The 23,268-nt window shown below is 41.2% G+C and overlaps 1 protein-coding gene across 4 annotated transcripts in view; it reads left to right on the forward strand.

Annotated features, from left to right (window-relative positions):
• RCAN2 (regulator of calcineurin 2) overlaps positions 1-23,268 on the forward strand; it is a 237,206-nt gene that overhangs the window by 195,252 nt on the left and 18,686 nt on the right. For 3 of the 4 annotated variants that reach the window (XM_036927411.2, XM_036927410.2, XM_036927412.2), the window contains one exon: positions 22,442-22,615. The exons of the other annotated variant lie outside the window; for it this stretch is intronic. In XM_036927411.2, the coding sequence (XP_036783306.2) occupies positions 22,442-22,615 (174 nt within the window). The remainder of the gene's footprint in view (positions 1-22,441; positions 22,616-23,268) is intronic. 4 annotated transcript variants of the gene reach the window in all.

The raw sequence follows: 23,268 nt of genomic DNA on the forward strand, positions 1-23,268 counted from the left end.
CAACTGTTGCCCTAAGAACTAAATGCTATGGTTAGGCTTATTCACAAAAGAAACACACAAGTCATGATTTTTTTTCCCCTTTGGCCATATTCTTTCAACTCCAAAGAGGAGGTGATCACAATCAGCACAACCACCACATGCCTCTGGTATCAACAGACACAGCTGCTCAGCTAAGTCTGTGTTGATTAATATCTTCTCTGCACTATATAAAGATAAAACACTCTAACATTTATGAGGTATGTATGATCTATTTACATATGTTTATGTATATAATCTATGCATTTTTTTTAAAACCCTGTGCAAGTAGTCTTTGATTAAGAAGTATGGTAGTAATTTTCATTTATTCTAACTAAAATGAAAAGATTTCCTTAACTTCAGCAGAGGAAAATCATTTAAGCGCCTTAACTGATTCTCTTTTATCTGAAAAGTGGTAATGGTAATAATGCTCCCCTGAATACCTGAGAGGTTGTGAGCATTAATGATACAATCTATATAAAAGGTAGATAATATATGTAAAAGCAGTGTATAAACCCTCAGGTACAATACAAATATCCTGCCATTAACGTTAGAATCACCATTAGTAATAGTCTTACATGACATATTTTCTTGGATGAAACAGAGAAAGCAGGGAAATTGTGTATCCTATGCCCTCATCATTCGTGAGAGGAGAAAAATAATTTTGAAAATCTATTGGCCCGATTGTTTCAGTGGCCAAGGGGATAGGATAATGCTGCAACCATCAGGAAGGGCTCTGGGAAAAACTTACGCATGAGCTGCTGAAAACCAATATTTGGAACACCAGCTCCTGAAATAATCGCACAACTCTGGTTACTGTTCCTTGAGAAAAACATAGGCAAGCCCCACAAAAACATAAAAGCAGGACAGGTGAAATATTCTAGAACATTTGAAAACATCATGTACCCTTAAACGCAAACAAAAAAATGCTACAGTGAAAGATGCTTATCCAGGCGGCTCTGTGAAACTTATGAAAGTCAAATTCAGGGCAAAGGAGAAAAAGAAAGAAAAAGAAAAAAAAAAAAGAAAGAATCTAAACATGAACAAGAATCTTCTGAATCTGTAATAAACTTATGAAACTAATTCTTCCTAGAAATGATAGACTGAAAATATTATTTTAATTCAAAAAGTCTTGTTCTACCCTTAATAACACTTATGTTTTTTCTAATAGGAACACTTCATATATAGAAAAGTTGAAAAAATATACCAAAAAAGATAAAGAATATAACTTTTTTATAACAAAAGCATTTTAAGATTTTGATGTGTCTTCTTCCAGTTGTTTTATTTTTTGTGTAATTTATTGTATAAGAGTTAATACAAATAAAAATAGTTATATAATATATATGTAAGTTGTGAAGCATAATAAATAAAATAACCCCCTATAAACCTACCACCTAACTTAGGCACAAGTCATTGTTCCTTATTCCAAGGGTCTAATACAATTGTTTCATCAGATAGGTAGGAATATAAATTAGCACAGCCATTACGGAAAAGCCAGTTTGGAAGTTTCTAAAGAAATTAAAGATAGAACTATACCATATGATCCAGCAATTTCATTCCTGGGTATGTATTTGAAAGAAATGATTCACACTTGAAGAGATATTATGTTCCTTGCAGCATTATTCACAATAGCCAAGACATAGAAACAACCTCAGTTTTCATCAACACATGAATGGATAAAGAAGTGTGGTATTTATACACAATGGAATATTATTCAGCCTTAAAAAAAGAAGGAAATCCTGCCATTTGTGACAACATGGGTAGACCCCAAGGGCATTATGCTAAGTGAAATCAGTCAGACAGAGAAAGGCAAATACTGCACGATCTCACTTATCTGTGGAATTGCAAAAGAAAAAGGAAAGAAAACCTCAGAAATAAAGAACAGATTGCCAGGGGCAGTGTGTGGAGTGGGAAGATATTGCTCAAAGGGTACAGATTTCCAGTTATAAAAAGAGTAAGTTCTGGGGATATAATGTCCAGCATGGTGACTACAGTTGGTAATATTGTGTTATATATTTGAAAGTTGCTCAGAGAGTAGATTTTAAAAGTTCTTCTCTTGCCCCCACAAATGGCAACTATGTGAGGTGACACATATATTAACTAACTCTATTGTGGTGATCATTTTGCAATAGACACATATATCATATCATTATGATATGATACCTTAAACTTACACAATGGCATATGTTAAGTATATCCCAATATATCTGGCAAAAAAAAAAAAGAACCTCTTAAAAAAAAGTCAAAGGAGGGCATAATAGTTTCACCAGGCTGGAGGTGAGGAGTATGTAGACATTGAGAGAGACCTCATAAAGGGTGTCATCTGCATATCCCCTCATTTTGAAGGTTACATAATTGTTAGTATGTTAATATTTTGCCATGTCTATCTTTTTAGCAATGTCAGCTGTTATGGATAACAGTGAGCTGCACTTTATAAGCACTTGAAAAAGTCATGACATATTGGAAAGGGCACAAGAGAAACACTGGTGTTAAAACCCCAGCTGCCCTGTCAGTAACTAAGTGGTCTTTGATAAGGCCCATAACTTCCCTACAATTTGTTTATCTATAAAAAGGGATGATATCTGTTTAAAGTTTCAATTACATAAAGCTTATACCTAAAAAGTTTTAAATGCTGGGGTTGGTTGGCTCAATCATCACAGTATGGAGGCAGGTTCCTTATTTTCCTATCCATTGATGTAGTATATATGACGCCCACCAGTTTTCCAGGGATAAGGAAACAATAATCAAACCTTAAAGAAGTTAGTGTACAAAAACAGAGTACTGATGTGTTAATTCACCATGAAGTGGATTTCTTTCCACTTCCCAGAATAATCATGAACACTGTCCAAGTTGCCTTCACCATCATGACCAGGCATAGGGGAAAGGGAGCAAGAACAAAAGAAAGAAACCGATGTTTACTTACCATATACCAAGGGCTTTGCAGCATCTTATCAGCTAATTCTTACAATAACCTTTACAAACAAAAACCTTTGTTGTTGCAGAGATGCAGGACTGGAGGCTTAATGGGATTAATTGCTGTCTCTAGTTCGTGCAGTGTATTTATTACCTATGGCTAGGTAGCTGTGAGAGTCACTTTCATGTGTCAACTTGACTGGGCCATAGTGCCCAAATATTTAATAAAATGTTATTCTGGATATTTCTGTGAAGGTGTTTTTTCGATGAGATTAACATATAAGTCAGTGGATTTTGAGCAAGGCAAATTACTCTATAACATGAGTAGGCCTCCAGCAATCAAGGGAAGGTCTTAATGGAACAAAGACTGACCTCTGCCAGCAGAGGAATAATTCTCCTAGCAGACCGTCCTTAATCACAAAATACAACTCTTGTCTGCGTATCAAGCCTGCTGGCGTACCCTACAGATTTTAGGTTCACTAAGCCTCCCCAATCACATAAGCCAATTCCTTAAAATAAATACATATATACATTCATAAACTCATTCCTTTATCCTTCGTTCTCTCTATTCCACATATGCATATACACATATGCACACACGTACACACATATATCCTATTGGTTCTGTTTCTCTGGAGAATCCTGTCAATTACAATAGAAAATTACCCCAAAACTTACCTCATAGTGTGAAAGGCAGGAACGCAGGCATGGCTTAGCTGGGTCCGCTAGCCTGGGGACTCTCACAAGGCTGCAAGGCCGTTGTTGGCTGGGGCTACAGACTCATCTGAAGACATAACTAGGGAAGGAAGCACTTCTAAGCTCGTTTAGTAGATGTTCCAGTATTCAGTTCCTCACCGACTATTAAACTGACAGCCTCAATTCCTCTCTGGTTATTGACTGGAGGTCACCCTCAGTTCATTGCCATGTGGGGCTCTCTAGACAGCAGGTCACAACATGACAGCTGGCTTCATCAGATCCTGCTAATGAGGAGAGCCAGAGAGAGAGAACAAGATGGAAGTCACCGTTTTTTGGTCAACTCATCTCAGAAGTGACATCCCATCAGTTTTGCCATGCTCTTTTCCTTGAAGCAAACCTCTGCATCCTATCCACACTCACAGGGAAGGGCTCACACACGGCATGAGTGCTGGATGGGAGGAACACTGGGAGCTGCTGAAGAAGGCCCACAATGCACAGCTAATCGATACACAGCCCTGGTGTGATGAGGCTGTGAGGTTCCAGAGCCCACCCTCTCTTCAACCTCAGAGAGCTAGGGAAACGCATCAGCAGGAAGGGGTGATCAGAAGATTGCTTGGTGAGCATGGTACAAAGCAGAGGGGACTGAATGGCCTTAAATAGCCCCACAGGCGATGGTGAAGCATATTGCGCCCCAGCAAAGTTCTAGCAATCTTATAGCCCTCGTGGTCTGGGCCCTTCCTCTGGAACATCCTGATAAACACTACTGAAACCTGCCTTATCAGCTTTGACTCCACCCTATATTTTCTGGGAACACATTCTGTCTTTATATATAGTGATACAACCAGTGTATTTGGAGTCATCGACTCAGCACAGGATTTGTTCCTTCAAATTCAAGACTGGGCCTTGTGCTGCCTAGTGGGAGAATATCTTCCTTTCTTCCTGGAGCCCTCCTCCTCTGATACACCCAAAACTCAGTTGTCCAAGGGATCAATTCTAATTGCTCACACCTCAAGCAATGGGTGGAAACACCAGCTTGGGCTGCTCAGGACATCAGTTCTTCTCAGTACCACTGTTAGAAGTCAGAGGGCATTTCACGTGGACAGGATACCCACTGCTCACTGGTGGCACTGGCCCTCAGAGGGCAGGAGGGAATGAGGCAGGTTTGGTCACAGTAACCATGTGCCACCAGGGGCCTGGGCATCCCCCAGGTGTGCCCACAGCACCTGTGTGTCTGAGCCAGTCAATTCTCTATGCTCTTTAAGATACGGTCCTCAGCTACCAATGCTGCCACCACAAACCACTTAGAATGCCTACCTTATAGCAGTGTTATAGAAGTAAATGAAATAAGAGAGTGTTATTTGAAATGTCTAGCACAGTGCTTGAATTGCACTGGTGCTAATTTACAAGTTCCCGTCCTTGGAACTGAAGAATGAATGAATCAGAAAGAAGAAAAAGAAGAAGAAAACTTTTTTTAAAAACCTGATGATTAATGTTATTTCTTTCAAGAGAGTTATGAAGGCATTCCTTGGTTTATCTTGTTTATTCAGTGCCCTATGATTTTACAGTTTGTTAGACTGAACCACATGAAATTGTCAATATTCAATGGTTTTTAACCTGCCTAAGATGCAATTTCATGTGGTTCAACCTAATATAATCTTGACAAGAAATCATGGGTGCACTTCTGGCTCAAAATAGCAGGCTGAGAAGGTGCTTAACTCCTCTCTTTACCAAAATCTCTCTGAAACACTAGGAACAAAATATAAGAAGATACAATCCATGGCATTGGAAATAGGAGAAAGTGCTGGGACGGATCAGAAATCCTCTGGAAGACAGCGGGCAGACGGGGTCCTGTGGGTGGGTGTGGGCTGCTGTGGCGAGGCCTGCTGCTGTCTCAGACCCCAGGGAGTGCCCAGCTCTCTGAGGCTCGCACCTGCTCCCCTGGGGAGGCAGCACAGGCGCCATAAGGCCGCTGCCTCTGGAACCTCTACCTCCATCCTCCCAGCCTCTGCATTTGCTCCCAGGCTGACCCTCTGAGTAAATCATCATTAAATAAAGTGTGCGTTAGCTTTACATGGCTCCTTCAGGGTTACTGGGGCTGCAGAGAAAAGCAGAGCTAAACCTGAGGGAACCTGAGGCCCAAAACTTTCAAAACGACTAGGAAGCAGCTCTGCCCACAGCGGACTCTGCTCCTCCCCGGAGTAAAGGCCCCCAGTTAACTCGTCCCAGTCTCTGTGTCCCGAAGCCCGTCAGTACATCCCACCTATGAGCCCTCAGAGTCTCTAGGACCTCCCAGCATGCCTGAGGCATGCATTCACCCGTCTCTGAAGTATTGGCAGCAGAAGGTGCTCAGCTGGGTCCCCGTGTGAGGGTAGTGCTCATCTGAGATCAGAGTCACCTCCTAAGGCCAGGCCCCTTGACTAGGGGTAGCTTTCACCCAGTGGCTGGTCCAAAGGGATGCATGCTGCCAGGGGATGCACGATGGCCTTCGTTGGGGCCATCAGTCCAATGCAATGGCAAAATACATATACATATTTGCCAATGAATGTTCACCGGCTGTCCCCTGTGTAGTGAAAGGGGGCCACTCAAAATGTTTTCCCACATAGCAGAAAATATTAATCCGAGGAAGTATGGTTACAGAATTGGTAGAAATAACCCACGATTGAGATGAAAAGAAATCTTGTTGTGAAATATACCGGCCTAAAATATAATCTGTGGAACATGAGCCAGCAATTCAGAGGGTTCTGTGGTGAGAGACTTAGAGCTGAGACATCCGGTACAATAATACAAATTATGTAATTCGGAACCTGGAAGTTTTGTGGTGTTACTAATGAAATAAAGGCTTAGGTCTCTTCTCTTGCTAAGTAAAAATGGAAAGGCATTTAGAAATTCAAGAAATCAAAAATAGGACAGACATGACTATAGAGAAACAAGCAAAAACTTGTGCCCTTGATGAAGTGAAGCCACTAGAGTTTTCTGATACAAATCCAACCCCCACCAGGTTCAAAAGCTTTACGAGGAAGGCGGGTTAGCAGGGTCATGGTGGTTCTGGCCAATCGACTTTACCCTATCGTATGTGCCAGTTTAGTTACTTCCCTGTGCTATTTTTTTTTTTCCTGCTAGTGTTTTTATAGTTTTTTACATGATTTTTTACAAACTTGCCTTTTTCTATGATTTTTTTTTCTTAAATAGGCTTAGGTTTTTTTTTACATGAGAAAATAGAAGTTCTAAGTGCTTATTAATATATCAGTATTGTCCTCTGATTTTCATGAGACAGGTTGACTTAGGTTTTATACCTGGAAACGTGACCCTATTTTTCTGAAGACATTGGGAGAGTAATATTTCTTATTTTGAAGAAACCTTTTTCTGAAAGTCAGCGATTTCTTATTTTTCTTTAAATCCTTTTTCTGATAAATTTAAGTAAAATTGATACATGTAATGCTTTTATTTAATAAAATGCTAACAACGACTATCTTTATATTTGTGTATGTTTTTCTAATTGGCCTACCATGACTGAACTGTTTCCTAGAGGGAATCATAATCCCATCAAGTTACAAGGCGGTTCACAGCCACAACTTGGCAAACAGATATGAAGTAGAGACTGACATTACTGTCACTCACCTGTAACCATGAATGAATCACTTAACCTCTTTTGGCCTTGGTTTTATGAAATGGAAAATTGGGATGAAATTTATATTTGAGGCTTTCTGAAAAAAATGATCATTTCAGACTTGTTTTTCTCAGGGAATATATGATTTCTAGCACTACACCTCTGAATATATTCAAAGCTTTGCATCATTCACAAGATCAAAAAATATCAAAGGAGATTCTTGAGTTTAAAAATTGCTGTGATGTCTCTAGGTTCTGTTGTGTCTGTACATAAAGTGCCAAGTTCTAGTGTAGCTTTGCCCCTGACTAGCTATGACCCCTTGAGCGTGTCACCTGCTGCTCTTTACTTCAACACTGAAGGAAAGCGATTGGAGTAGGTCACCTGTCCTATCCCCTCTAAGAACAGAGGTTAAAGTGATACCGGACAGAATACTTGATCACTGGGAACCTTTGCAGAAAATAATGAACACTGAATGAGATAAGGAGGTCTGATGCTTACCTTCAGTTGCAAAGCTGAGGATGGTCTCATTCTTACATAGGTGCTGCTCGGTCTCGAATGTACCTTGATGAAGCGACTGACAGCAGAAATAAATTTTTCTGGGGATACGCACAGGCAGACTGGGGCTCACATTATTGATCAGCTGAGGCCAAAGCTTGCACCATTTGAAAATCTTTTCAGGTCTCCTCTTTGCTGCACATGGGAACCTCCAACTCAGTGCCCCACCTACTGAATAGATTCCCTCTTTATTGGGAAAAGAACCCCGTGGAAACAAAGAATTTGCAAAGAAAAGTAATAATCAAATTAAAAGCAATATAGTGATTATAAGAACAAAGCCATCAACAGGTGTTTAAATGACTTACCATAACCCTAGACAGGTATTAATTAATCAAAGAATTGAAACCACTAATACCTAGGACAGTCCTGGTAACTTCCAATAGCACAAACACATAAATCAGTTTGTATAAATGGAATACTCATCATTTAGGGATCTTATTGAGATGCAGACTCTGAATTTCAGGGGCTTCAGGTCTTGGGGCTTCAGGCTGAGACAGTGTGTCTGTCATGACACCCCAGCACTGCAGCTGCTCATCTGTGGTCCACAGGTTGGACAGTCAACACAACGTACAGCCCTTAATTATCTTAATTAAATGTTCTTCATTATAGTGGACACTGAGAACAAGTTAGTCACTTTATCCAGCTTGTCTACTTCTCCTTAAACTTTCTACCACATGGAGAGAAGAGAATTCTCAGTTCAGTCTTTCTCTTTGGCTGGCAGTGGTTTGGGCCCTAAATCAAATTGTTGACTTATGTTCAACAATCCTGAACTTTTGTTGTAACACACACACACACACACACAAATGTGAAAGAAACATAGTTTCATCACTACACTATGTCTTGCAGATGCTTCTAGTCTATGTGTAGCTCTCAGCCTTTTGACAGGAGAAGCTTCTTTTGGGGTTCCCACCACTTCTACTAGGATTACATCAGAATTCTTCACCCTGCTGCTGGCTTGTAGGATATTCATGAACTTAATTGCCTGAAGACAAAAGATGTGTCCATCTCACTGGGTGAGATGCAACACAAGGGATGAAGCCATATCAACCTAGCTTCTCGCTGCCATAGGTTGGGTAGTGTGTAGGTTAAGACTGTAACTCCAGGTGCCAGACTATCTGGAATGAAATCTGCATTCTGTCACTGACTAGCTGGCCACATTAGGCAAAGTGTTGACTTTCTTCTAACTGATGTCTTCATCTGCCTCATAAACTTATTGTGAGAAGGTAATGGGTAATCATATCTAAGTATTTACTGGGCTTGGAAAGGGACTGGCACATCAAGAGCACAGGAGTCTTGGCCATTATCAGTCCTGTCTGCAATACTTCTTTGCTCTCTCACAAATGTCCAGGTAAAAGTTTCACCACTCTGCAAAACTGCAGTCCAAAATTATGTTCAGCATTAGCTACAGCTGTAGAGTTGGTTCTGCTTTTCAGTTAATCTACTTCAGCCCCCATTGATCTCAGGTTTCACTTTGGAAAAGCTTTGGTTTAGGGATCTTGGGTCCCAAATTTGTGATGGGTTGATGCACTCATTTTAGTTTCAAATCTCAAGGAATGTGAACATGAGAGATTTAATTTCATGTAAGTTCTTATCATTAGCATGTATTCTTTTTATGTTATCACATAGAGAATAGAATCTAAAGAAAATAGAAAAGGTGTAATTGAGAGGAGGGCAGGGAAGAGTAAGGAACACCACTAGGAGTGTAACAAACTGCTCTTTCTTTAGAGATTTAAAGATTGAATCGTAAAAAGTTGCCCCTATCTGTATCTCAAAAGAATGCAAATGCCATTTCAATTTCATGGGAAAAATAAGTTAAGGATATCATGCTGCCTTTGAAGAGCTTACTTTGGTCATTTGCCAAATGGCAAAATGAATGGATTAAATTTTAAATTGCCTGTCTTCACAAGAATGTGAGACAGAACATATTTAGGATACAGCCCTTTAATTTAACATTAAACATACTAAAAATGTCCTCATTGATTATTGACAGCACGATATTAAAACAGAGTCTTCACTTCAATCTTAAGAAGATAGAGCAGTACTTGCTTTTAAAAGCACATTTCCTCTTTTAACTACAACACTCTGTGGCATTCTAGAAAAGGGTAATTTCCTAAATTGGCCTCTGAGCCAGTGAGCAGTTTATCCTGTCTGCATCAGCAGGCCCACGACCTGTAGTCTAAAACTCAAATGAAGTGTATTTCATAGAGCACATTGCCAGGGAAATAAATGTTGTAAGAAACATGTGAGAGCTGACCCTTAAAAGAATAAAATCTCAAACGTCATTTGTTTTACGTTTCCTAGAATTGTGTAAGTATTTAATAACCCTGGCGAGTGTGTTGCAAGGCCATGCCTAAAGAAACGTGGCTTAGAAAAAACCATTATGTTTATCCTCTTCTTTCTCGGGTTCCCCAAATACCTTTTCTGAGAGCTGACATCAGATTAATAGGAAAATGTAAAACCTCTGATAACGGTAGCAAGGAACATAAAGCTTCTTTTAAAGTCTCCCACCACCATTCATTTCCACAGGTCCAAATCCCGTCCATATTTCCCCACACCATTCCTTCCCTGAAGTCTTTATGGACCCCCCACTGTACACACACACACACACACCCTGTGATGATTCATTCTGGAAAGAGATTCAGAGTGTCTGAAATAATCAAGGGAGGGGCAGCTTCCATCTAGATGGAGGAAGGGTATGTCAGGGGGTCAAGAAGGGCTTCAGGGAGGAAATGTGACTTTGGCTTCCTTATTATAGTATAGTTGGAGGATCTTAATCTACATGCTCAGTATGTATTTGTTATTTTATTGAACGGTCGTTTTGATGAGAAGAAAAAATTCACCAAACAGCCCGGAGTAGGAGGGGAGAACTGTTCTCTCCACATCACCTTGGTCCTTGTCTCACCAAGTGAGCCCTTCTCATAGGGAGGGCATCTGCGTGGTACACAGTTGGCACTCAATAATGGATCCATGAGCAAAGGACACAAGGGCAGAAATGACACCTGAAGTTCCCACAATCCAGTTAATGAGGGAGCAGTTAGCCTCACTAACTAGACAACACTGTGACAGGCACAGTGGCAAGACGTCTAAACTTCCATGGGATTCAGGAGGGATTTCTCAGATAGGAGACCTAATCAGAGACTTGAGAGACCATTAGGTGTGTCTGATGGGGATACAGTGTATGTCGTGATGATCATAGTTAGCAACACCATATTGTATATTTCAAAGTTGCTAAGGGAATAAATCTTAAAAGTTCGTATGGTAAGAAAAAATATTTGTAGCTATGCGAGGTGATGGATGTTAACTAAGTGTATTATGATAATTATTTTATAATATACACTTATAGCAAGTCATTATGTTGTACACTTTAAACTTATATAATGTTATGGGTCAATATATCTCAATAAAACTGGAAAAAAAGAAGACAGAAAAAAGAAAGAAGTTATCTGAAGGAAGAGGTATTAACAGAAGAAAGAGCAAGTGAGGAAAGGCTTGCAGATACAGACTGACCTGCCTCTGGGGCCCTGTAAGTGGGAGTTGGGCTCTACATTGGGGATGGGTTATTCCCTATACACAGGTGCACTGTGGGAGCAGAGGAGTAAGTGATGGTCATTTTATAAAGGGCTTTTAAGGCTGAGTCAAGCCATACTCAAAAAAGCTGTGTGAAGCCACTGAAATCATATAGAGGAGCTAGATACATCATCAGAATTTTATCCTTTAGAAAGCCCTCTCTTGCAGCAGACTTTCAAGGCTGCTTCGAGGGTGGCCTGAAGCTGGAAAGGACCAGTAGGGTAACTGGGGAGCAGTAGTGAGCCAAGGAATTGGTGGAAGGGGGAAGAGCAAGTAATGGAAGGATGAGAGAACAGAGGGCTTGTTGGCTGGTGGGACAGGAGTGAGGAGGAGGAAAAAGATCAGGATAATGTGCAGATTCCTGGCTGAAGTAGATGGGGGCCATTCACTGAGTAGATGGGCGTCCAGCTGGGGAGATGAGGCCACTCACTGAGACACAGGGGCATCAGATTTAGAGGCCCCGTCAAAGAATTTGGCTTCAGAGCCATTAAGTTGAAGGGCATTTTAGATATGCCAAAGGAGATGTTCAGGTACCAGATGAATGTGGGGGATAGAGTTCTGGAGATGGATATGTTTATAAGATGGTTAAAGTGTGTTAGGAGAAACAAAAGGAGTGAGATGGGGAGGGATTAAGGGATCTATTATGTATCTGAGCCTCAGATATTTGATGTAGTGGTCGTTTGCTCCCTGTCTTTCTGAGCGCCAGGCCCTGCTGATGGTGCAGGATCTCCAAAGGGAAGGACTGAAGGCAATTACCCAGTAGACTTCCTCCTTAGAATGATTTAATTCACCATGCTGTTTTTGTAAAGGAAACTTTTAAAGCTTAACAGCCAAGAAAGAAATCTTGATAGTTAATTGGGGCTCCATGTTTTAAGCAGATAATAACATCAACACAATCATGTTAGTATGATTAGACTTAACTTTACATGAGATATTACTGTAAGCAGTCCTATAATTACTTTTTACAATATTTAAGGGTTAGATTCATGTAATAAGTATAGATATAAATACAGATAGATGTAGACAGATAGATATACTTGCATCTAGATACAGGGAGATTTGTGCAGCTAGAGGTAGACATATAAAAAATAAACAAAGGTAGATATATACAAAAATTATTTTCTAATCTGGGATTCATAATAACTGCTCACACACTTGGGCTCAGCATCTTTCTAAGTGATTTAAATATACTAATTCATTTAACGCTCAGGACAGCCCTATGAGGTAGATGATGTTATTAGCCCCATTTTACAGATTAGGAAACATGTCAAAAAGGTAAGTAAATTGCTCAAGCTTGCTCGAATCTGGGGTTCAGGATTTGAATGAGGTAGTGTGGCTCTGGAGTCTGTTCTAGTCACGTGGCTCTCATTACTTATTCTAATAGATAGATCAGTATTTAAATGAATTTAAAATGCAATTCCTGTCCTCTTAGGAGATTGGATAAGCTGTAAAGGAGGCTTTGCATTTCATCACTTACACAGGCACAATTAGAGCCTATATCTAATCTGGGCTGGTGACAGCCGTAAGCATTCTTGCAGATTAATGAGCAGAGAAGAGGAGCTGATGGCCCAGAGAAGGGTAAAACTGCCATTAGCTGTCAGAAAAATGCCCTGAATCCAGGCAGCCTTTGGTACTGCAAACTGAAATGTGGCAGCTGTCAAAGGATTGTCAGATCCTTCCTTTGTACTAATAGCCATGCAGAGATGTCCCCTTTTGTGGCACATAACACAGATCTGTGCTCATGCCTACTGTCTCAGAGGTCTGGAGTTTGCCTAGTCCACCCCCACCCAGACATGTGGGGTTGCTCCTTCCTGCTACTCCCTAGGCATTCAGAGACCTCTTGGGGGGCTTACCAGCATCCTGGGGCAGGCCAGAAGCACGCGAGCATCCGCAAGTGGTATCTTGCTTGGCACAGGCAGGCTCCATGCCCCCTGGGCACTCTTGGTGGGGGCAGGGTGACCCATCAGAACAAACCCGGGATTCAGGTGCTGGAAGGGTCTCACTCTCCCATCCGGTGGGCATTCACTTCACAGACTCAGACCCAACAAGGGTCCAGGCATGCAGGCAGTGCCCCCTGCAGGGCCCCCTCTCCATCTACTCACTTGGCACTTGAACAGCTGCCGGGACAGGTTCCAAGCATCCCTCTCACTTGCTTTCCTCCTTATGCGCCCTCTGGGTATTTACAAAATGGGTCCCGGCAGGTGCAGCACTACATGCTCAGCCATCCCTCATGCAATGGACTGTAACTTCGCAGAGTCAAGAGTCTTGGCTCTCCTCCTGGGGATTCAGACATTTCAGGGAACGGGCCTCATCAGCTGAGAGCAGTATGAGCTCTGTGGTCGCTGCAGCTCTTCTGAAAACCTGGGCTCCACACTACTTGCTGACAACTCAGTGTACCTGCCATTCTCCTGAATGTATTTCCTGGGAAGTGAATGAAACTTCAGCGTTAGGGCCCTTCATTTGCATGGGCCTCTCTCAAGACTCTGGCAGGACCCTGTAAATTTTCATAAAATTTACAAGCTATTTCTTACAATTTTTTGTGTGTTCATTCCAAAAAAGAAAGTCCCACCTTTGTGCCTACTTGTGTACTACTTTGCTTAAAGAGGGCTTTCCAGGTTGCAAAAGTGTCAGGCTCCACAATACTTAGATTCCCCGCGCACACCATTCAGAGATCATTCCAGTTTCTAGCCCCTGTACACTTTCTTGGTTTTGGAGTTTTGGGGTTTTGTTTTTCCCGTTCTAAATGCACAGACGGCAGGTCAGTGGTGTTAGGGAAATGGAGACTTCCTTAACAATAGAGAAATAAAACAAAGTCCTCTAGCCACACTGAACTTCAGGGATGCTACTGGAAATGAAAGAACACAGACCGTGGAAAGCATTCTTCTGAGAGAAGCCTGCGATGAATCCACACGGGATTAGGACAAAGATGGTCTTTTTAGAGGTTGGGGCTGAGTTGATCTGTGACTCTCACAAGGACTTCACTGAGAAGGGATAGGCTTTTGGGCCTTAACCATCGAGTTACCTTTTCTCAAAGCAGTCATGTGGTAATGAAGTCTGTCCACTTCCTTTATCAGTAAAGAGGGGTTGAGAGCCTCCTTTTCATAAAGATTTTTTATTTAGGTCACCTCAGGACCACAAATGGAACAAAGCATGATCAAAACAAGTCAACCTGGCCTAAGACATCCTGGCAGGTTTGATTCCAGGTATTAAAACCCCCTCATGCAGGCCTGGTCAGTCCTTTTGCGCAAAGAGTCTGCATCATGGGGGATTTACAATAGCGGTCCTTCTGACAGGAGGCCCTCCCGAGCAGCCTGCAAACTCCAGGGTGAGCCTTAAACGTGGACTTTGCACAGGACTTGTCAGAGGTACCTACTGAGAGGTGAGAAACCTAAAGGAATTGTTTCATTCTTCAACAGTTTCTGGGATAGATGAGAGCCTAGTGATTTGGGGAGAAGCTGAATTTCTTCTTAAGATAGTTTACACCCAAAGGGGTCATGAGAAAACTGAACAGTACCTGAAGGTCCACAGTACCATTGGGAACACAGGTAAAGGCACGCCTGGACTTTCTGAGCAGCCACATCTCCCAGGACAGCACTGCCCTTTGGGGCTGGCAAGGAAAGCTGGCTCTCTTGTTCTCGTTTTTCAGACTTCGCACTGCTTTGCATGGGATCAATGATGTTTATGTGGTATGAACAACCTGAGCTTATTGGTCCTGGTTTTGCTAGCTAGCTAGTCGTATGACTCAGTGGAGGTCACTGCATGCTCTGGTTTCCAGTTGCTTCAGATGCTACGCAAGGGTAGGAATCATTGCCTGTTCAGAAAAGTGAGAAGTCAGAGAGATAAGATATTAGGTGATATTGTTTAAAATGAAGGTAATATCTTAATATTCTTATATTCTATAAAATACCTTGGGGTTTTGTGTTAACTAGACAAATAGAATACACTGAGCACCTCCTAGGTCCTGGGATCGCTGTTAAAGGCTATTGATTTTTAAAAATAAATAAATAAATAAATAAATAAAATAATAGTTGCTTCCATTTTGATTGGAAGCTGTAATAGATCAGTTACTCCTTGGTTTATGTTCTGTAACTGCTGAGGACAGTGGTCTTCACATCCTGTAGCTCCTTTATCAGGACCCTGCACAGGTTTCTCTGTCTACTTTTAAGGCCATTCTTATCTTTATCCTTTTGACCCTGGGAACCATGTAACTGATGAGGATTACTGTAATATGTTGTGGGCTTTGATAAAGATGAGAAGTAAAATCCTGGCCCCTGCTTGGCAGATGGTCGAGACTCCTTGAGAAGCTTTTCTGCTTTTCTGAACAGACCTCCTTCATGACTCCAATTCATGTTTCTACTCTTGTTTTCCTCTTTCTGTCCTCAGTTTCTATTTTATTTTGTTTTTATATATATCTTGATAATCCAAGTTTGAATCTTTTAAATGTGGGGCACAAATAATAAACAAACAAATAATTATAATGGAGAGGAAATAAGGAGAATGAAGAAACCAGCAGTGAGCTTCTCCAAGTAAGGCAATAGGTGCCTCAGTTTGCAGCAGTGCCTCTGCGTACACCTCCACAAACCCAGGCTGCTCAAGGGGAGCAAAGACATGTAAAGGTAGAAAATTTAAACACCCAAAGGGATCCTATTTGAAACCATAGAATTATTTCATTTAAGTATGGCCTGAGTTAGGCCTGGATCCTCATTCTCTGGTAAGCAGCCAACTCCACAATTCTCAGGCATACTGCCTGGAATATTTTTGTGTGTACCTTATCATTCTTGCTACATAAAGGACACTGATGAAAATGGATCAGAACAAAAAGATCAAATCACTTTTTGGGTCCCAAGCCCCCAGACCTATGTGGACTTCTACCTATGTCACCCTACCTTTCTGGTGACCTTTGTTACGTGCGTCTTTTTTTTTACCATGCTAAGGGTATTGTTTCCTGAGTTCCTCCATTTATACCACATGCTTTCCTGTTTCCGCATCTCATCCAGTCCCTGGCTCATTCTCCTGTCAACTCATCTCCTGATGTATCTCATTTTTTTCTCTAGGGCCCTTGTTAATTTTCCTCAGAGTATGATTTGTGTCCTGAAATAATCCCTGCACATTCGCCCCTTCCCCAATCCTACACTGCTCTCAGGGGCACCTTTTCCCTTCCATCCCCGCAGTAAGGGCGGACCATTCCGCTGCTCTTAGCATCCCAGATCCAGGAAACGAAGCTCTGAACTCCCTTGATTTGCTCCCTGATGATTCTGTACTGTTGTTCAGTACTTTACAGGGGTAAACTGCTCTCTGAAGCCGCTGCCCTCTGGTTGAGCTTTCCTTCCTGTACGCCAGGTCATGCCCCCTCTGAAACCTGTAGGGCAATCTTTCTTCATCTCTTCTGGTAGTTGCAGTGTGCTGGCAATCTGTGGCATTCCTTGGCTGTGGATACGTCACTCCAATCTTCCATCTTCACCTGACGTTCTTTTTATATCTCTCTGTCTTTGCATAGTTGTCTTCTTGTTACAACAGTCGTATTGGGTTAAGGGCCCACCCCACTCCAGTATGACCTCATCTTAACTGATGACATCTTCAATGACCCTATTCCCGATAAAAGTCATGTTCTGAGGTACTAGGGACTTCAACAGGCCCTTTGGGGGAAACATATTTCAACCCGTAACACTGTCCTTTGATTCATCCGCATTGCCTCTCCTTCCCTCTGACTTTAGCAGTTCTTCTAAATCTTCCGCAAGCCCCTCAAGCTCTTATTCTCCCTTCACCTTGCCTACTCTGAAGAGGACCACACCTCTCACTTCTCTGAGACAAAAAAGCCACCCTCAATTTTGCTTGTTCCATTTCCAAATTCATCCAGCCTTACCTCATCACCTCCTCTCACAGAAATGCCTAGATCTCTTTCTGAAGCCCCTTTGTCTTCTCCACCGTCCGTTACCCTCTCCTCTTCCCTGTCTCATCTGTCTGCTTCATCACTATATTCATTTCTTCAAATGAGCATCTCCCCACACTCCTAAACATCTCGTGACCCTGACTTCTCATGCAGTCAAAATCCCAGCTCCCTCTTTCTCGCTGGCAAACTCTCTCTGACTTTTTCCCTGCCTTTCACTCCTCAATCTATAATAATCTGTGTTTCACCTCCACATCTGTTCAAATAGTCTCAGTAGGATCGCCAGTGGTCTCCCATTTGCCAAGACCATCTTCATCCCCTTTGACTTCCCTGCAGCATTTAATTACTAAACACCATAGTTCCTTAAATGATAGCTTTTCTTTGACTTCCACTATATGGCATCCTTATGATTCTCACAAGATCTCTTGTCTTCACCCCAAGCCAACTGAATCCTTTTTCTGAGATCTTATTGTACAGCTGCTCTCCAAGGGTGTTCTTCAGACACCTAAGAGTTCCCAAGACCATTTCCCATGAGGCCAAAACTATTTCCATGGTAATGCTAAGACATTAGTTGCCTTCTCAACTGTGTTGACACTTACACCCATGGTGCAAAAGCAATAGTGGTTAAGGCACCTGGTATTTTGGTATAAGCCAGTGCAGTGGCACCAAACTATACAAGTAAGATCTGTGCTCTTCACAGGTGCACAGAGGTTTAAAAAAAAAGGGAAAAGGAAGTAAGAAAATACCAATTTTACCTAAGAATGCCCTTGATGAAGCAGCAAAAGTTATTAGTTTTATTAACACTTTATCCTTGAGCACATGCCTTTTTAATAACCTGAACAATGAAATGGGGAATACACACAAAGCACCTCTGTGGCATACGAAAATAATTTTGACTTGAGGAAGCATTCTAAGCCATTCTAAGCTGAATTAGGCACTTGTGGTTTTTCTTTTTTTTTTTTTTTTATGCGATGCCACTTTTTTACTGGAACTACACCCAAAAGGCAAACTACAGTTCTGTAGACTTAGATATTCGGCAGACGGTTTCTCAAAAATGAGTGAATGAGCATGCTGCTCTAAGGGAAATAACTGACAGTGTTTGTTGCCAATGTTAAAGAGGGAACTTTCAAGCAAAAATTAGAATGTTGGACATTATATCCACATGAATCTGACAGCTTTCCAATCTCTACAGACTTCGAGGTGAAATAGGTGGTAATAATAATGAGTGATTTCTTTTTATATCATGTAATGAAATGGGTTAACATTTGGAAAAGCTTCATAACTCAGGGAACCAATATTTTCCAAATGACCAATGTACACTACTTACACTACTACAGAATCATACATGGGTAAATATCCCTTAAAGGTGCAAAACAGATAAATGGACTTTAATATAAGCAAGTAAAAATGTTATTTTATTATGGCTTCAGATTCAACATTGCAATATACTTTAGAAAACTGCCACCTGTCATGTTTTATTGAAGTATCAAGGAAGAATATTCACAGTTATTTGAAAGGCTATTAAATTATACTTTCCTCTTCCAAGGATATATTTAGGTGAGGCCAGCTTTTCTTCATGCCCTTCAGATAAAACAGTGGAGTGTAACAGAATTAATATAGAAGCTGATATGAGAGTCCAGGTGTCTTCTATTAAATCAGAAATTAGTGATTTGGGCAAAAGTGTATAATAATGCCAATCTTTTCACAAAATTTTTCCTTGCTTCAGAAAGTAGTTATTTTCCATAAGAAGATTATTTTAACATATGAGTTTATTATTGTTACTTTTAAATGGGTTTATAAATAAATATTTTTAAACTATGCAGTTTTGATTTCAGGTACAATAAAGATTTCTAGATGAAACTCATATTAACAAACATTCTTCAGGATCCTCAGTAAATTTTAAGTGTGTAGCAAGGTCCAGAAGCCATATTTTGAGATCCCTGCTTCAGGACTTGATTCAAACTAGTGGCTACTAGGAGAACTAACTATGGAGGAAATGAAGAATTGGTTGGGTTTATGTGGTACCAGCCTGGAAGAAACTGACCAGCGGAGAACAGCACAGTATGAGTATGGGCATCAAAATCACAGATTTGCTGTAAAGGCAGGTGGGAGACCCTGGTGGCAGCTGTGTTCTTGTCACTCTTTTGCCTAAGGGTACATCTGGCAGGTTTACTGTGCTGGGTTTACCCCTAAACAATTTGGTCTGGTGTCCTGTTGTCTTAGAAAATGAAAGGTTTGTCATGTCACTAATGGAAAAAAAAATAGAGATAACCAGCAAATCCCCAATTCTCAGCCAGCTGTCACCTCCTGCCACTGCAAGTTCCCAAAAGACCTGTGAAGAGAGGGCCAGCCAAATGAATGTTCATTGCTTTTTATTATTACCATTGTAGAGTTTGGTTCCCCAGCTGGTCCAAAAATGAAAACCCTGACCCCTGATCTGTGGCTCATACACCCTGGGTTTGGTGAAAGACCTCCTTTTGCAGGTTGGCATGAGCCCAAAACAAAGGATATCAGGTTTCTGCCACTTGCCAACTCTAGCTTGATGATAGTAGCTGCCTGGGCCCTCTTTTGAGGCCTGGAGGGGAAAACAGTTGCTTTCAGTTACTGACGTCTGCCAAGCTCCCAGCAGCTGCAGCACCATAGGCCATCCATTGACCCCTCCCCAAGCCCAGCGCCCGAGACTCCTTGATTCCTTCCTTCTAATTCAGGCTCTTGAGGCCAAACAGCTCTGAATAGCTGAGTTACAAGGTAAGGCTTAAAAAGAAATACACAATGAAAAGCAAGGAATTAGGCTCCAAGGAAAAGAGCAGCCCCCCTCCAAAACTGGTCTTACTGCCCATGCTTAGGCCTTGGGGTTGGTGGTGGGAGCTGAGAAGGTGGCACCCCCAAACTGAAAATGGACAAACAGAGCTACAAAGAAGACCCAAGGCTTTAGTCCTAAAAGATATGAATATTTCTATATAAGAGTAAGAGTTTTTAATCTCTTAATTCCTCCCAGTCCTAAGAATTCCCCCAAAGTAATCAAACCAACACCCTGGTCTGGCCGGCTGAGGGTTCTGTCATTGTGAGGAACCAGACAACATCGTATTCCACAGGACTCCTGTTCAGGAAGACATGGTATTGTTGGGAATAAGTCCTTACCGAGCCCCCTTGGAGTGGTAACTGAAGCCCCAGGTCGGGGAGCTGGCTCATCCCAGGCTTTGAGAGACCAAGAAAAAACTGCCCAAGGAATAGACGAGGAAAAATTCTTGTTTTGCTCTTGATAAGGAAGGGGGAATATGAGGGGAGCCAGAAAAGGGGAGAAAGAATCCCTCAAATCTCCATGTCATGAAACTTCAAAAAAAACCTTGCTTTGAATGTATTCTTTGGGGTTCTGGACTGAACAGATATGCATACAAGAAAAAGTGTGGGCAGACCCAAGAGTCAAAAATGGGGGGAACCATGGAGGGCCATGCTTGGAGGAATCTCAGATACAGGAAGCAGCATTTGGAAAGGTCATAAGCCATGGGCTTGAGAGTCGAGGCAAGATCATTGGTTGCTCAAGAGTTAGGAAGACCTCGCCTGACACCTGAGTTCCTCTTCCTAAGCAACTCAGAGGTCAGCGATTTTACAACCCTGCATCTTGTTGTTGATAGATGTGGTCACATACGAGCCTTGGGTGGGTTTATTGCTATCCACCTTGTAATTTTAATCAATCAACTGTCTCTTGCTCTTAATCTGGCAGTGTGATTTTTTTTTATGTAGCTGAAAGCTTGTCTGTATTCAGGGTCACAGGGACTGTGGCCTGGTCATGGCTCTGCCACTAACTGCCAAGTGACCATGGGCAGGTCCTTATCTCTTCAGACCTTAGGGTCCTGATTTGTAAAATGATAGGGGTGAGGAGGGAAAGGTTGAGTTAACTATCCCCCAGGTCTCTGAGGAATCAAAATTCAGTGAGTCTTGCAGTACTAATCTTTCTTGCCTCTTCATTCCCATTTGTACTCACTCTTACAATAAAATACCTTTCATAGTAGAAATAAAAGAATCAGGGTTGTTGGGGTTTTTTTAATAGAAGTTATTTTCTTAGTGGCAATTTCTCCATTAAGAACACACAGTAACTTAACATGTCTGGTTTTATTACTTTTAATAAAGATTTTTTAAAGCCAAGAGCAACCAGACAGATGGTGTTAATATATATATATATATTTTTTCATTCTCTAATTTTCTTTTTATGTCTTTCTTCAGTCCTGTGAGTATTCTTTTATTTGTGTCTGTGTCTGCCTCTCACATTAGATTGTTAGATCATTGAGAGTCAGAACAAAACGATATTCATCTCTGTATCCTCCTTAGCCTAGAGACCATGCCTTGTACAAAGTGAGCATTTAATTGAGATTTGTTCAGTTGAATTGAAATTGTACGGAATCAAATTTTTAAAAATGATTTCTTTGTATTGTGATAGGCTTAGTTGTGCTGTGGGAATAAAATAATCCCCAAAGCTCAGTGGCTTAATGCAAAAGTGGTTTTTAGATTTTTTTTCCTTGCCAAGGCAAAATTGTAGTATAATATTTCTGCTCCACATAGCCACTCAGGGAGCCAGGCTGAGGAGAATCTTGTTTCTGACTACTGTACCATCTGGAACACCCTGACATCTACAGTGAAAGAGTCAGAAAAATTGTCTCATGGGCTTTTCCCTGCCTTCCACACACATTTCATTGGCCAGGACTGATCACATGGACTGTTTGACTGGAAGGGTTTGGGTAGTGTGGGCCATGATAGCTTTAGCCAATATAGTGCCACTGGATTGATAATCATTAATAATGTCTATCAAAATCTTTACTCAACAGCAGTAATATTTTGGAGATATGGACTCCTTTGAGAACCATCTGACAGCTCTGATCCTTCTCCACAGGGGGAAAAAAAAAACATATACACAGAAACTTACTCAACATTTTGCATAATTTTCAGGTTTTTAATACACTTCAAACCCCATTACTGACCCTCTATGGACCCCTGGATCCAGGTTATGAATCCTTTGACTGAGTCCATCAGCATGGTTAGCATCTGGTAACAGACCAACAGGTGAAAAAAACTACATTCCCAGCATTGTGTTTTAATTATGTGTTAAGAGTAGCCTATTGATTTATTCTTTTAATTGTTTTTGTCAGATCAGGCATCATGCAAGATACATGACCAATGGATTTTCCTGTATTTGTTTTCATCAGGAAAAATTTGAGGGTCTATTCCGGACTTATGATGACTGTGTGACGTTCCAGCTATTTAAGAGTTTCAGACGTGTCCGAATAAACTTCAGCAATCCCAAATCTGCAGCCCGAGCCAGGATAGAGCTTCATGAGACTCAGTTCAGAGGGAAAAAATTAAAACTCTACTTCGCACAGGTAAGGTAATTCCTACGAAAGTTAATTTTTAAATACTGAAGGTAATTCCTACATTATTTTTTGCCTTTTAAAATGCAAATGGAGCCGTTTCTACTTTCATTGTTTTGTGGTCTATAATTCATGGAGAAATAAGCCTATCTCATGATTTCCAGGCAGGGACAGCACAGAGGCTTAGAAAGAGACTCTGAGGACTGACAGCCTGGTTCTAACACGTAAGCTACACAACCTCCCTGGGTCTCAGTTTCCTCATCTATAAAATGGGGATGATGACATATGATGATATACCCCATACTGTTGTTATGAGGATTAAATGAATTATTGTGTGTTAAAGTGCCTAGCATTTGTTAAATGCACAATAAATGCTAGCTAGTAGTTGTAATAATAATGCTCTGGTCACAGCTACTCCTAACCTTCCTGGTAGGGTTATAATTAAAACTTAAGTTGTATGACAGTTTTAGTGGACTGTATCCCTTTCCAATATTCATATTCATGAGAAAAGGTTGCAAACATATGGAAATCAAGTTTGTTTTATTTCATCCAGACATAAATTCTGGCTATGCCAAAGAGGAATTCTTCCCCATGCTCATGAAGTCCACAGCAATACAAACTTAGGGTTCGTAATGTTGCCTCAGTGTCCTCACTTCCTCATTAGA

The sequence above is a fragment of the Manis pentadactyla genome, chromosome 16, assembly GCF_030020395.1.
Source record: "Manis pentadactyla isolate mManPen7 chromosome 16, mManPen7.hap1, whole genome shotgun sequence".
Taxonomy (NCBI): domain Eukaryota; kingdom Metazoa; phylum Chordata; class Mammalia; order Pholidota; family Manidae; genus Manis; species Manis pentadactyla.